The sequence below is a fragment of the Arachis hypogaea genome, chromosome 15 (assembly GCF_003086295.3).
Source record: "Arachis hypogaea cultivar Tifrunner chromosome 15, arahy.Tifrunner.gnm2.J5K5, whole genome shotgun sequence".
NCBI classification, from domain to species: Eukaryota; Viridiplantae; Streptophyta; class Magnoliopsida; order Fabales; family Fabaceae; genus Arachis; species Arachis hypogaea.
In genome coordinates, this window is record NC_092050.1 from 132,954,651 (window position 1) to 132,968,265 (window position 13,615).

The following is a 13,615-nucleotide window of genomic DNA, read 5'->3' on the forward strand; positions in this document are numbered from 1 at the left end:
TGGGAATAATATAGTAATTGAAACCCAAATTAAATCCAACACTAATTATATATAGAAAATACTATTTGCTCACCAATTTCACAAATTATTTTCAATAAAATGCCCAAATCTAAAAATTAGAAATAGTATACTTAATTTCTTCATTTTCCAAAATAGCAGTAATAATAATATTTAAAATATTATTTATCTGATCCAATTCATATAAAATCCTTATTATTTCATAACTATCAACCTTATACTTTAAATATAGAAAATAATCCAATAATTATAAAATTGGATAATAATCATAACTTATCTCAAATCCAATAAATCAAAACTTGCCTTAATTATCTTTAATAAAATAATCTCTGAAATCAAGGCTATAAATAATTGTAGGATTTAAGACTTGATCATAATAAGACTTTTCAAAGATTCTGGGCCTTACATTCTACCCACCTTATAAAAATTTTCGCCCTCGAAAATTGATACAAAATGGAAGAAATTCCATAACAGTTCACCCTTGAACACATTTAAAGAAGAAGCAAAAATATCTCAAAATATAATCATATATACGATTTTCAAATACTTTGATTATCATAAGCATAAGGATGCAAAGGTAGGAGTGTAACTGCCAGGCAAACGTTACAAGATAGGCTCAATGCAAAAGATAACATGGGAGTAGGGCAAGGCATCAAAGGCTAGAAAACAGGATGGAGTTAAAACGATGTGCTCAATATCCGCACACTAATCTTATATCAACCTCAAGGTTTCAACTTTCCAATTCCATCAAGCACCTTACAAACCCCAAATTTGATCACAAGCCTGACAATCACAAACCCGTTCGCAAGGAACAAAATGCCCACAACTCATACGTTGCACACCTACCGCTTCAACTTCCGTATACACATCACATCTTAAAGAACTAACGTATCGCGTTACTACGTCTACAAGTCGCACGTGATACCAAAACAATTCTCGAGTCTACTCAGAAGAATATGAGATCTTAGAAAGGAGAGACGGATGTCAAAGACAATAGTCATAGATTTGAAAGAATATATCCAATCCTAGATAAACATGGATGTTCAAGCAATAAAGTTTGCTAGACATAATTCAATTGACAACTTCAAAGATAACCCTTAGATCAAAGAAGTTCAATAGGATCAACAAGAAGATAACCAGCGCATCAGCTTGAAACAAACTCAAACTGAGTCGATGAAGTATGAGGTTTACAAAAGAGAATATCTCAAACCCAAGGCAAAGCTCACAAAACTCAAGGGCATGATTAAAAATACTTCTGAATACATTGTTCTTAAAAGAATCGAAAACTTGCAGGAAAATCACCTCGCAGTCTAAAAGAAAAGTTAAGCAACAAATGTCCTTCAAGAGAGTAACAAAAGCATAAATGTGGCTTTACTTCAATACAATTCCATGTTGAAGTAGATTTTGTAGAGTTCCAAAAACAAATGCACACAACTTTGGCTAAGAGCTAAAATATTTCCTCAAATATTTTAGAAAGATAATTAAATGCACAACTTAACCAAAAGCAGTTCATAAAAACTCGGAAATAATCAGATGCTTGTTCAAAATTCTCAAAATTTCATATTCAAACAAGCATGTATAACATTTATAGCAAGTACGAAAGAGGAAGTTAAACTCTTTTTAGAAAAGAAACTCCGAGATAAAAATTTGCTTACAATCTGGTAAGGAAATAAGTGGTGCGTTACAAACAAACTGGTTTCCACTAAATAAGGAAACTTTCCAAAACCTCATTTAAAATAGCGCATGCCGATTTTTAAATTAACTTCATCAATATTGAACAATGGTTTCAATCTAAATCAAGAAACAGAAAATAAATTCCGTTTAAAACTTCTTACAAGAGAATTCAAAACTTCTTTAAAAAGTCCAAAACAATACTCCAAAAGTGTTCTTGAAATCCCCATCTCAGAAGAACATTCAAGAAGTTTAAGATGTACTAAAAAGGAGTCAAGCCTTGCAAGAAAGGATCTTAAATTAGAGTAGTTCAAACAAGATCCACTAAGCATGAAATATCAAACAAGTTTTAAATTGATCCAAAAGAATACAAAAGTCATAGAAAAGACAACTCAATCATTTGTAATTTTTCAATGATAAATCTTTAACTAAAAACTCTTGTAGAGATAATGGGAGAATAAACAATGTACTATCCTGAAACGAATCAAACTGACCCACATAAGGATGAGATTCACAAGAGGGGACAAACCAAGATCAATGGTAATGTTCACAAGATGTAAAAGATTAGTTAAAAACATAATCACGTATGACATTCATAGAGGTGAAAAGCTTAAGAAGGAACCAGTCCGTTCATAAGAAGAAAGCTATGAATCCAACATTTTCAAAAGAACAACAATGGCATAAACTATGTAGTATGCTAAACCAAACTCAATTCAAAATAAGTTAAGTAAAGCTTATCAAATGAAACTCAACCGGAATGAAAGCGAAAAATTCTTTCTTTCCAGTATTTCAGAAAATATCCAAATACACAATCAAATAAAGATGTCCATTAGAACTATAGTAAAATTACTAGAAGGTCAAAATTTACTTTTAAAATAAGTACAATTACATAAACCAGTAAAAGTACAGGCAAAGTATTAGAAAGAAATAGTTGTTAAACTGTATAAATAATTTCAAAGTCTCATATATAGAAAAGCATATATCTAATCAACAGCAATTTATAAAATCTCAAAATTGGCTGTGATCACTGTCAAGTAAGAGAAAAACTGAATCAACAATTTCTCAAAGAATGGACTCAGAATCCGGAGTTAAAAGTCACAGCACATTAAGACAGGTTCAAGGCTATATCAAAGAATACTTGAATCAAGAAGAACTCAAACAGAGGAAGATAGATGCAACAAAGATCTTAAACCAGCATATGCACTTAAGGTCAAACAAGAATACATATGGATAGAGGAATAGAGTGAAGACATCAAATTACTCTTCAAAAGGTCTAGCAAATAAGAACTTCAAATTAGGATATGAAAGAACATGTCAACTCGAACAGAATTCAAGACACACAACTGAATAGCCTCGAGAAGTAGTTTCCAACTTTTCCAAAACCCGCGATTCGCTTTACTCAAAACTAGGATTTCATCTATGATAACCCATCAGCGCTTTCATATACATATTTCGCTAGTATTAAGCCGGCCGAACTTAATATCAGGAATTATGCAATGCAAGACTAACAGCGTTAATCAATAGACTGTCATGTGCATAAAACTCTAATTCTCGTCATTCGACAAGACCTAATACATGACAAACGCTCAGAGTATGCAACTGAAGCATAGTCAGTCCATTCCTCAGGCTCTACAGGAAGAACTGCTCTGATACCATAATGTAACACCCTAACTACCAGAGCTCACACTTCCGGCTGCGCGACTCTGATAGCTCGGACATTACGACGACACTTATACTATTTAATACTAAAATATGAGCCTGTTTAAAACTTTAAACCGCAATACCGCTCCCAAAGATACTTTCGTTCGATAACGTACATCCATAAATACCATACAACTTACAAAAACTCATAAAGGGTACATACATATATACACTTATATACATAGATAATATTATAAGCATTATCCAATACAATCCCTATCCCTCTCACAGAATATATCAAGATAAAGGCGAGGGTACAATAAATAATCTATATCAGTACAGAACATATCAATAACTAAATAAACTCTTCGTAACTTCTGCGCCCATATCCTGAAAGGGGAAAAATGTAGGGGGTGAGAACATCATCCTCGAAAGGGTTCTCAGTAGAGGGTTTTTGGGAATTACTGTAATAGGATACGTGAAGATAACCCGTACCAGTGATTAATAACCATCTTATGCCTCTTTTCAAAAACAACCGTTTACAATAAAAGAGAAATCTGAAATCCTTTTTCTGAAAGAAGAAACTGTTCATTTAAACAATATTCAAAAGCATTTCAGAAGGTTTATCTATGCTGAACCAAATTAGCCTTTCACGCATTTCCAAACCATAACCACAATACCGAAACCAACCATCGGTCCATCTCAATTCAACCACGGCCCTAGGCCCAAACAATCCAACCAACAACCAATCACCACAATCCAACAGAGTCCCAGATGCAAACACAGGAAGGAAGTTCAAGCACAAACAAACAGTTATTACAAGTAGAACAGTTAGCAATTAATCACATAGGCAAACCAAGTATAATATGCACACCCAACCAATGTCACACAAATGCATATGATGCATGCCTGTCCCTAGTGGCTGATGATATCATCTGTCGGTTATAAAGCCAACCCGACAAGTCCTGGTAGCTAACCATTGGACTGTCCCTCTGTCGTGCATCCCCAACTCGAGTTATACTCATCATAAACTTGATCATAATCATGATCCATATCCATCACCCTTACTGGTGAATATTTATCCATCACCATCACTGGTGAATATTTATGGGGGCGAGCTCATCCGGGCCTTTCACAGTGCCCGGCCACACTTACGACATAGGGTCAACAGAGTATCAAGTCTCGACCTGGAGCACGTGGTGGCTAGCCACTGCTACTACCCAGGGAAACTCGTATCTCAGATAGTGGAAGTGCAACATTCACATTTATCAATGATTCAGCATAAACATGCATTCAATCTCATCCATGGATCAACATCCATCTCAGCCATCCGGCTCACGGTTCAGTCCAGAACCAGCCAATATTCATATCATACACAGCCATTCCGGCTCACGGTTCAATCCAAAACCAACCAATATGTATAATCATACACAGCCATTCCGGCTCACAACAAAACAGCACTTCCACCATTCAACATCATTAAATTCATAAAGTCGGCATTTAAGCCATAAATTATTTTCTCAATTCATTTCACTTTGAAATTGAGTTTCAACTCTTTTCAGCCTTGGCTTTAAAGATCTCATTTCTCAAATCATCTTAGGCTCATAAGCCACTTTTACTCAAGGTAAATTCCCCTTTGAAAACAATGCCACTCTCGGCATCCTCTTTCTAAACTTCCATAACCATGGCAAGTTAAAGATTCTTTTTGGAAACACTCAAAATCATCCATTCAACAATGGAATTTTATAACAAAGTTTCTCGGCAGAGTCCCAAATCTTTAGGGGAGAATAACATATCTCATTTCGCCAAAATCATTTAAAATCATTAAAACATTGGCTTTCTGATTTGAGTAAGAAAATAGGATCTAAGCCAAACCGAGTCACGTAACCTTTACTTCTTTCAAAACCATTTCCTTTACTTAAACAAAACCGGCTTCAATTCCATAATTAAATCTGAAGCGTTTCAAACTGATAAGAGAATCATTTTTGTTGTGTTAAACTAGAGTTCAAAAGATACTTTGAACCTTATTTAAAACGTCAAAATAATGAGGCTCATCAATCGAAATCCAATTCCTTTTAAAATCACGAAAACTCTCCCAAAGGACAATCTTTGTGTTTAATAGAGAAAAACATAAACCCGTTTTACCTTTTAAAACAGCCTCAAAGCAAAATTCTCTTTCAAATGACTTGTACCCAAAGACATACTGTTCTTCTTGGAAAATAAGGATAAATCATGATTCTCTTTTCAATAATTCTTTCAAAGCATAACTTCATTGCTTTCTTAATTGTTCTAAGTAAAGGTAATAAAGAAGCCATAATTTCACAATCCTCAAAATAGATAGGAAAGGCATTAAACTCAAAATTCCCCAATTAACATTTCAAATAAGGACTCGGGTTCTATAGAAATTTCGGTAGCACCTCCCCTAAAACTTGGACTTTTGCCACCCGGTTCGGGTCCCAACTAAACCGTTTCTCATTCCTTTTCAACAGCTCAAAACCAGAAATCAATTCAAAAGCAAGCTAAATCCAACAGTCGCCTCAGTGGCATATCTCAAGGAAGCCATTTCAAAAATCAACTCAATATCAACCGATTTAACTCATTTCCAAAGCTTTAAAGAATCGGTTCAGCAATAAATCATTTATCAAAACCAAATCAATTAAAGCAACACAGGCTGAATTTCAAGAGTATTCTATCTTCCACATCATCAAAATAATTGACTCAATTCAAACCAATCCTCAACGGATTAAACTCATTTCAAATCTTTAAAGAATCAATTTCAAACATTACATTTCACAAGCCACACAACAATTCGGCCAAACCAACATCCATAATCATTCGAGTCAATCAAATAATACATAAGGCAGATACAATCACCAAATACACAATATCTCACATCAGTACCCATATGTAATAATTCCAATAATAAACTATAGTTTTTGGAAAGCGCCCCTACCTCACAACATTGGAACCACAACCCAACTCGTTAACCAACTCCTTTTATCTCGACCCGAAATCATCGGCAATCAAAATCTCGGCTCTGCCCGCTCTCTCAAAAGCAGAAACAGCCCCAAACGGCACAAGCGAACCGGATTCTAGCTCCTAAAACCATTAACATTACGATTACTTTATTACACAGAACAGAACACTAACGCAGAGCTCTCGAAACCGGAATACTTACTGAAACTAAGAAAGAACGGCCGAACCGAACAGCAACGACCTCTGAACCGGTTGGGCGGTAGCCCCAACAGCCACCTCAAGCGGCAGCGGCAACGAATTCCGATCACGACAACTGAAACCAACATGCAGTGACCATAATATTCTCGGAATTCAAAAGGACAGAGGCTAATGACAAGGCCCTTACCGGCAGTGGCTTTTCCGGTGATGGCAGCGAGGTTTTCCGACGGCATGAGCTTACCGACACACCCCATGAACGGCGACAAGGCTCCCGACAGCTACTGGGCGCAGCGGCAGGGACAGCTCCGCGGCAGTTCTTCTCCGGCGTGGCTCTCCTCCTCTGACTCTCTTCCTTTCTCCAGCAATGGTGGGTCTTCAGTGACGACACCAGCCACAACAGGGACGGCGACGGTGAGACCCCAACAGCGAGGAGATTCACGGCGGCAGAGCAACCCAGACAGGCGACGGCGCGCGACGGCAGCGGCGAGTGCCTCCCTGTGCGTCGCCGACTCCATATTCCTCTCTTGGTCTCTCGCTCTCTTCTGGTCAGGACTCACGGCGGCGCTGTGCTCCCTCCAAGGTTGCGAGCTCGACGGTGGCAAGGCAGTGAGGACGATGGAGCTGGCAGCGACTCCTTCTCTGCGCGACGCTGACTCCGTGTCTCTTTCTCTTTCTCCCTTCGGTGTACAACAGTGGCGGCAAGGTGTGGAATGCGGCGGCACAACGCGACGGTGGCGGTGAGGCCCCGCGGCTCCGACGCGTCTCCTCTCCTTCTCCCTGCCGCACTCCGTTCCCTCTTTCTTTCTTTGCTTCGTTTGGCAGCTGTTGCTGCTATGTGTCGCGTGAATGAGGGGAGGAAGGAAAACAGGTAGGGTGCGGCGGCGTTGAGCTGGACGGCGGCGGCAGTGAGGCCCCAGCCATCGTCGCCCCTCCTCTCTTCCCCACTCCTCCGATCTGCTACTGTTGCTGCGTGTGGGTTTGAGGGAAAAAAAAAGAAACATTTGTGTTGCTGCTGCTGGGTTGGGTGAGAAAGGAACCGGGTCACTGGGTTAGGGTTTTAGGGTTAGGGGTAAATTGGTAATTTCACTTAAAATTGGGAATAATATAGTAATTGAAACCCAAATTAAATCCAACACTAATTATATATAGAAAATACTATTTGCTCACCAATTTCACAAATTATTTTCAATAAAATGCCCAAATCTAAAAATTAGAAATAGTATACTTAATTTCTTCATTTTCCAAAATAGCAGTAATAATAATATTTAAAATATTATTTATCTGATCCAATTCATATAAAATCCTTATTATTTCATAACTATCAACCTTATACTTTAAATATAGAAAATAATCCAATAATTATAAAATTGGATAATAATCATAACTTATCTCAAATCCAATAAATCAAAACTTGCCTTAATTATCTTTAATAAAATAATCTCTGAAATCAAGGCTATAAATAATTGTAGGATTTAAGACTTGATCATAATAAGACTTTTCAAAGATTCTGGTCCTTACATACTTACTCAAATATATGTTGGAATAAATTGCTTTATAATCCAGATCATCTATATTGAATCACGAAAAAAATATATATCATAGTGCGGAAGCGTACCTTTACATATAGAAATTAGAAATTAGAAATTAATGGAAGAGTTGTCTCAGTCTTTCTCAACCAAAAGTTTCTATATCCCTAATAGGACAGCTGAATAGCAACTCCTCTGATGGAAAAAGAGTTGTTGAGGCAGTTTTGGTATGTTGAGGACCGAAATCCTGAAGTCAATATTTATATTTGAGTATGGCACCCATTAAACCCTAAAACCGAATAAAAATAGTATCTAAAGCCCAAAAGATAATATCTAGTTTTATTCTCATTTAATTGATTAATTCCAAATCAAAAGTAATTATGACTTATTCAATTTAACATTTATAACAATAAATGAGATCACCGTTATATAAGTCATTTAATTTGAAATAGTACAACTTGTGATTATAATTAATATATTGCCCACAAACAAATTAGAAAATTAAATAATTTCCTAACAATATAGGCATTCAAACTTAACAATTTTAATATCAAAATACATAATAAATTAAAATAGTACATTACACTACAAGAAAAATTTTGGTGACCTATCGCCACGCTTTATTTTTTGCCACGCTTTTACAGACTGCCATGCTTTAAAAGCGTGGCAATAGTGAGAGATACGGTCACGCTTTCAAAACGTGATGATAGCAAGACGGCCATGCTTTAAAGCATGGCGATAGCGAGATATACGGTCACGCTTTTAAAGCATGACAATAGCCTTATCAAATTAAAAAAAAAATTTCTTTTTCTGACTTTACCTTCATCACTGGAGTGAACTACCAACCCGTCCCCTGTCCATTTCGCAAAATGATAAAGCAACCCCTGACGAATAAAGCAATCCACTTCAGTCCCTGTCCCATACTTCTGTGACACAAGGCGGTCCCTGTGGGTGAATCTCCAGTAACTACGAACGAAAAACGTTGAGCTGTCACGGTGAGTGTGTGTTAGCTTGATGATGTGGATGAATGCTGTAGACGTGGACACCTCAAAGGGTCAGGGGGTTAATTGTCCCCATCCACCTCAAATGGTCATGGGGTTAATTGTTCCCATCCACGTCAACCAAAACGACCTCCCTCTTCCATCTTCGCTCAACTGCTATGCCGGAATGGAGGAACCGCCACCACCGCCCACCTTTGCCATCCCCAACAACCACACCTGGAGCTACTGGTGGTGGAGTAAGCAAGACTTCTTTTCGGAACCCTCATTCTAGAGCTTCACCACCTACCGGGCCGACTTTGCCTCCGCGTGCCCCCATCTAAGGGATCGCCTCCTCAGCCGCTCCTCTGACAACAATGAGCTCAACGGCCTCTCTCACGCTAGCCAGAATCCCATGCGCCACTGCCTCACCGCCTGGGACCTCACCTGGCTCACTTTCGGCTCCGAAATCTTCGCAATTATTGGCCAGGAGCCCCGCACCGACGCCAGTCCCACCATCATTCTTGCTTACGTCATCTCTGGCTTCTCTGCCCTCCTCTCCACCCTCTGCTACAACGAGTTTGCAGTCGATGTCCCCGTTGCCGGCGGCTCTTTCTCCTTCCTTCGTATCGATCTTGGTGACTTCATTGCCTTCCTTGCCGCCGGAAACATCCTCCTCGAGGCTATTGTAGGCGCTGCCGGCCTCGGCCGTTCGTGGTCCTCTTATTTTGCCAGTATGATCAAGAACAATCTGGATTTCTTCCGGATCTGGGTGAATTCCTTCCAAAAAGGGTACAACATGCTGGATCCAATTGCTGTTGTCATTTTTTTATCGCCAATGGTGTTGCAATGAGCAGCACTAGGAATACCTCAATCTTGAATTGGCTCAATGATAAACCACTATTTTATGGTTTATCTTGTGCTAAATTGAGTGGATTTTATCAGTTCTTCGGACACTGATTCATACAAACTGCATGGTTTTACAAATACGTCCTAGTTTTGTTCCATGATTGAAAACTTGCTTCTGAAGCCTTTAAATTGTCAATTTTTAATTCCCCTCTATACCATTTGATGTCGTGATTTGTGTGTTAAGTTTTTTCAGGCTGTATAGGGCATGAATGACTTAGAGGATGGAAAGGAAGCATGCAAAACTAGAAGGAACACAAGAAACTAAGGAGCTGAGTAGCGAGGATCGACGCGCACGCATGCCTGACGCGTGTGCGTGAATTGGCGCATCATAAGCGACGCGTATGCGTGACAAGCGCAGAAGGCCAGCGACGCGTACGTGTGACTGACACGTACGCATGATTTGCGTCACGTGCTGCACTGATCAGAACTCGCAGGGGGTGATTTTGGGCTAATTTTGGACCCAGTTTTCGGCCCAAAAACACATACTAGAGGTAGGGGGCAAGCTGAGACTCAAGGGAGATTCACTTTCAGTTAGTTTTAATTTTTAGTTTTGAATTTTAGAGAAAAAACACTTCTTCTCCTAGGGTTCTTAGTATTCTTAGTTTTGTGCTTTGGAGTGGATATTGAAAGAGTTGCTACTACCTTCGATTGAAGTCTTCATCATTATAGTTTGCCTTTCTATTATTCTACTCTTTTTGTTTTCCATTTAATTGCTTGTGGTCATATATGGATATTGTTAATTTTGAATTTATTAATGCAATGAACTATTTTTATTTTTAATTCCATTTCTTGTTTGATTTCCTTCAATTAATTATCAGCTTTAAATTTATTTTTATTAATTTATTTTAATTACCATGTCTCCTATTTATTCTTATTCCATGTTGTGGGAAAATGGCATTCATGTTATGATTTAAAGCTCTCAACTTGGCTTGGGAGTTGATTAATTGGAACCCCTTGAGTTGGAATACTCAAGTATTAATTTGTAATTGGAGATTGCTGGCTAACTCACTTTTTACTAACTCTAATCCTTCCCTAGGAAGGGATTAGGACTTGTGAACTAGAGTTAGTGTTACCCATATAACCTTCCTTCGCAACTGTAAGAGGATAACTGAGTGGAAGTAACAACCTTTTACTATTGTACTTAGGAAAGTCAACAAGGATAGAAACTCCAATTAATCTTCTCTTAGCCAAGGCCTTTTTAATTCAAATACATAACACCTCTTGCTATCATTCATTGCTTCGATTTTCAGTTATTTATTTCTTCGTTCTCAAACTTCAAAAGTTTCTCAGAAAATTCTTGATCAATAATTTCCACTGTTGTGTCAACTCTTTGGGAAACGACCTGGGAATTCTACTCCCAGTTATTTATTCTTAATTGTGACATCTTTTAAATTGATAGTGGGAATTTTGTCGGTTAGGACTGTACTCACAACGCTGCTTTTGTTAAAATTTCTTAACCGGCATTTTTCCACCCATCACTCAGCTCCATTGCCACTATGCTTGTTATTGTGTTCATCATCGTAGTTGGATTTGTTCACGGTAAAGCCTGAAACCTGACGCCATTCTTCCCTATGGGGATGAAGGGAGTGTTCAATGCTGTTGCGGTTGTGTATTGGTCTTATATAGGCTTTGACATGGTGGCAACTATGGCTGAGGATGGCGGATGTTGGTTGGGGATAGCGGAGGTGGGCGGTGGTGGTAGTTCCTTCATTCTAGCATAACAATTGAACAAAGACGGAAGAGGAAAGTCATTTTGGTTAACGTGAATTGGACAATTAACCCCCTGACTATTTGAGGTGTCTACGTCTGCAGCATTCATCTACATCAGCAAGCTAACACACATTCACTGTGACAACTCAGCGTTTTGTGTTCGTAGTTACCAGAGATTCACCCACAAGGACCGCCTTGTGTCACGGAAGTACAGAACAGGGACCGAAGTGGATTGCTTTATTCGTCAGGGGTTGCTTTGTCATTCTGCAAAATAGACAGGGGACAGGTTGGTAGTTCACTCTTATCACTGCACAATATAAATTTTTAGTCCTTTTTTATTACCAAACTTATAAATATATTATGCAATTTTTTTATAAGACAAATCAAACAGTAATTAGTGACATATATAATTTTTTCTATAATTGTTTTATACATTAATACTCAAATACAAAATAAATCTCAAGTTAAAAAATCTGATTTCTCAACATTCTTCTCAATCAGAGCATAAAAGCATAGAAATAATATATAAAATTGCAAGTCACATTATATATAATGAATTCTATGCTTGTCCTCTACCAACTAACAACAAAAATAAAATTCTTTAAATAGTACAAAATGTTGTCACTCGATTCACGAGTAATTTCCATAACTCTCATGTATTGTTTTCTTCGACGTCTCCATTTTTGCCACCTTTGGTAGCCGTAGCAGCCATCAGCTCATCAAAGTTTGCAGTCCTCCCAACTCCCAAGTATTTCAATCTAAAACACCATTTATCACATGTAGCAGTCAAAAATCAATGCAACAAATCAACGTACAATTATCCTATGCTAACACAAACAAATTTAGGCCAATAACAATTTCATAACTTGGACATGCCAAGATATTCACTTCTTCCTGCTCGATATATCCAGTTTGTCTCAGGTCATACAATCTAAAAGCAGCTGCAAGCAAACAACAAAAGGGATCAACTTTCCATAAATAAAAATGGAATTAGAATCGGTGCTATGAAGAGTACGTCTTAAAATGCTAACTGAAGTCTTACAATTAATTTTTTTTTTCTAAAGAAGCATATGGATGAAAGATACTAAGAACATGCATAAATTTCTCAAATTCTATAACACCATTTCTTTTTTCATCAAAGAGATCAAACACCTAGGAAAGGTCATAAATCAAAAGGCCCAGATTAGACAAGTCAAATATAAAAACTCAAAAAAGAAAAAGAAAACACATCTTTCAAAGAGTTTTTCTCATATACAAAGTGGCGAAAGGATTTCAACTTATCGTTTTAGTTCAAGGGTTACAATGGTCAAAAAGTATCAGTTCGGAAGTGATATAGAAGTGAGTTGTGTGAACCATAAAACATTATCATATGGTGGAAAAATACATTCACCATTTTTATTTAATGAAATACTTGTGAAAAATCTGATTCCTTGAAAGATGTTTTTCGTGCAACTTAAATTTTCCTTCCTTTTAATACAACAAATAGGGATAAGACTAAGAACAAGAAACCATATTTAAGAAAAGGGGATTGGGAGAGATAAAGAGAAATGAAAACGACATTAGAGATGAATTACCCTATCAAAGAAAAGATTCTCGCCAACTAGGGTCTTCAATAGTGCCAATTGCAGCTCTTCCTTCAAATAACAAAAAGAGAAGTATTATTAGATGCAATCTAACCACAAATTCAACATTGTCGAAACAAAAAGTGTAATAGTCAACAAAGATATTTCAACAAAAACTAAGAAACTACCAGACAATGCACAATGTTGGCAGCAACAAGGCATGCCAGACAAAGTTGCTATTGTCAAATATTTTCATTGAAGCTTATCATACTGTACACACAATCAATACAACTTCATGTTTAAATATAGATACATGTTTTAAGTAAATTAGCAAATTATTTCTTGAAGTTATTCTATAAATAAAATTTAATCTTTAAATTTCAGTTATTGTACTTATTAGTATGCTAAATTCACAAGAAGTGTATTA

At 37.4% G+C, this 13,615-nt stretch overlaps 2 protein-coding genes across 2 annotated transcripts; one reads left to right on the forward strand and one right to left on the reverse strand.

Annotated features, from left to right (window-relative positions):
- Positions 1-5,753: 5,753 nt before the first annotated feature.
- On the reverse strand, positions 5,754-7,505 carry LOC140179328 (uncharacterized). The gene is made up of 3 exons (XM_072218083.1): positions 6,692-7,505; positions 6,509-6,619; positions 5,754-6,429 (listed from the first exon to the last, which is right to left on the reverse strand). Exon 1 carries the CDS (start codon positions 7,503-7,505, stop codon positions 6,783-6,785), a length of 723 nt encoding a protein of 240 aa, XP_072074184.1. The 3' UTR covers positions 5,754-6,429; positions 6,509-6,619; positions 6,692-6,782.
- Positions 7,506-9,422: 1,917 nt separating this feature from the next.
- Positions 9,423-9,860, forward strand: LOC140179329 (cationic amino acid transporter 8, vacuolar-like). The gene has a single exon (XM_072218084.1). It carries the CDS (start codon positions 9,423-9,425, stop codon positions 9,858-9,860), a length of 438 nt encoding a protein of 145 aa, XP_072074185.1.
- The last annotated feature ends 3,755 nt before the right edge of the window (positions 9,861-13,615 follow it).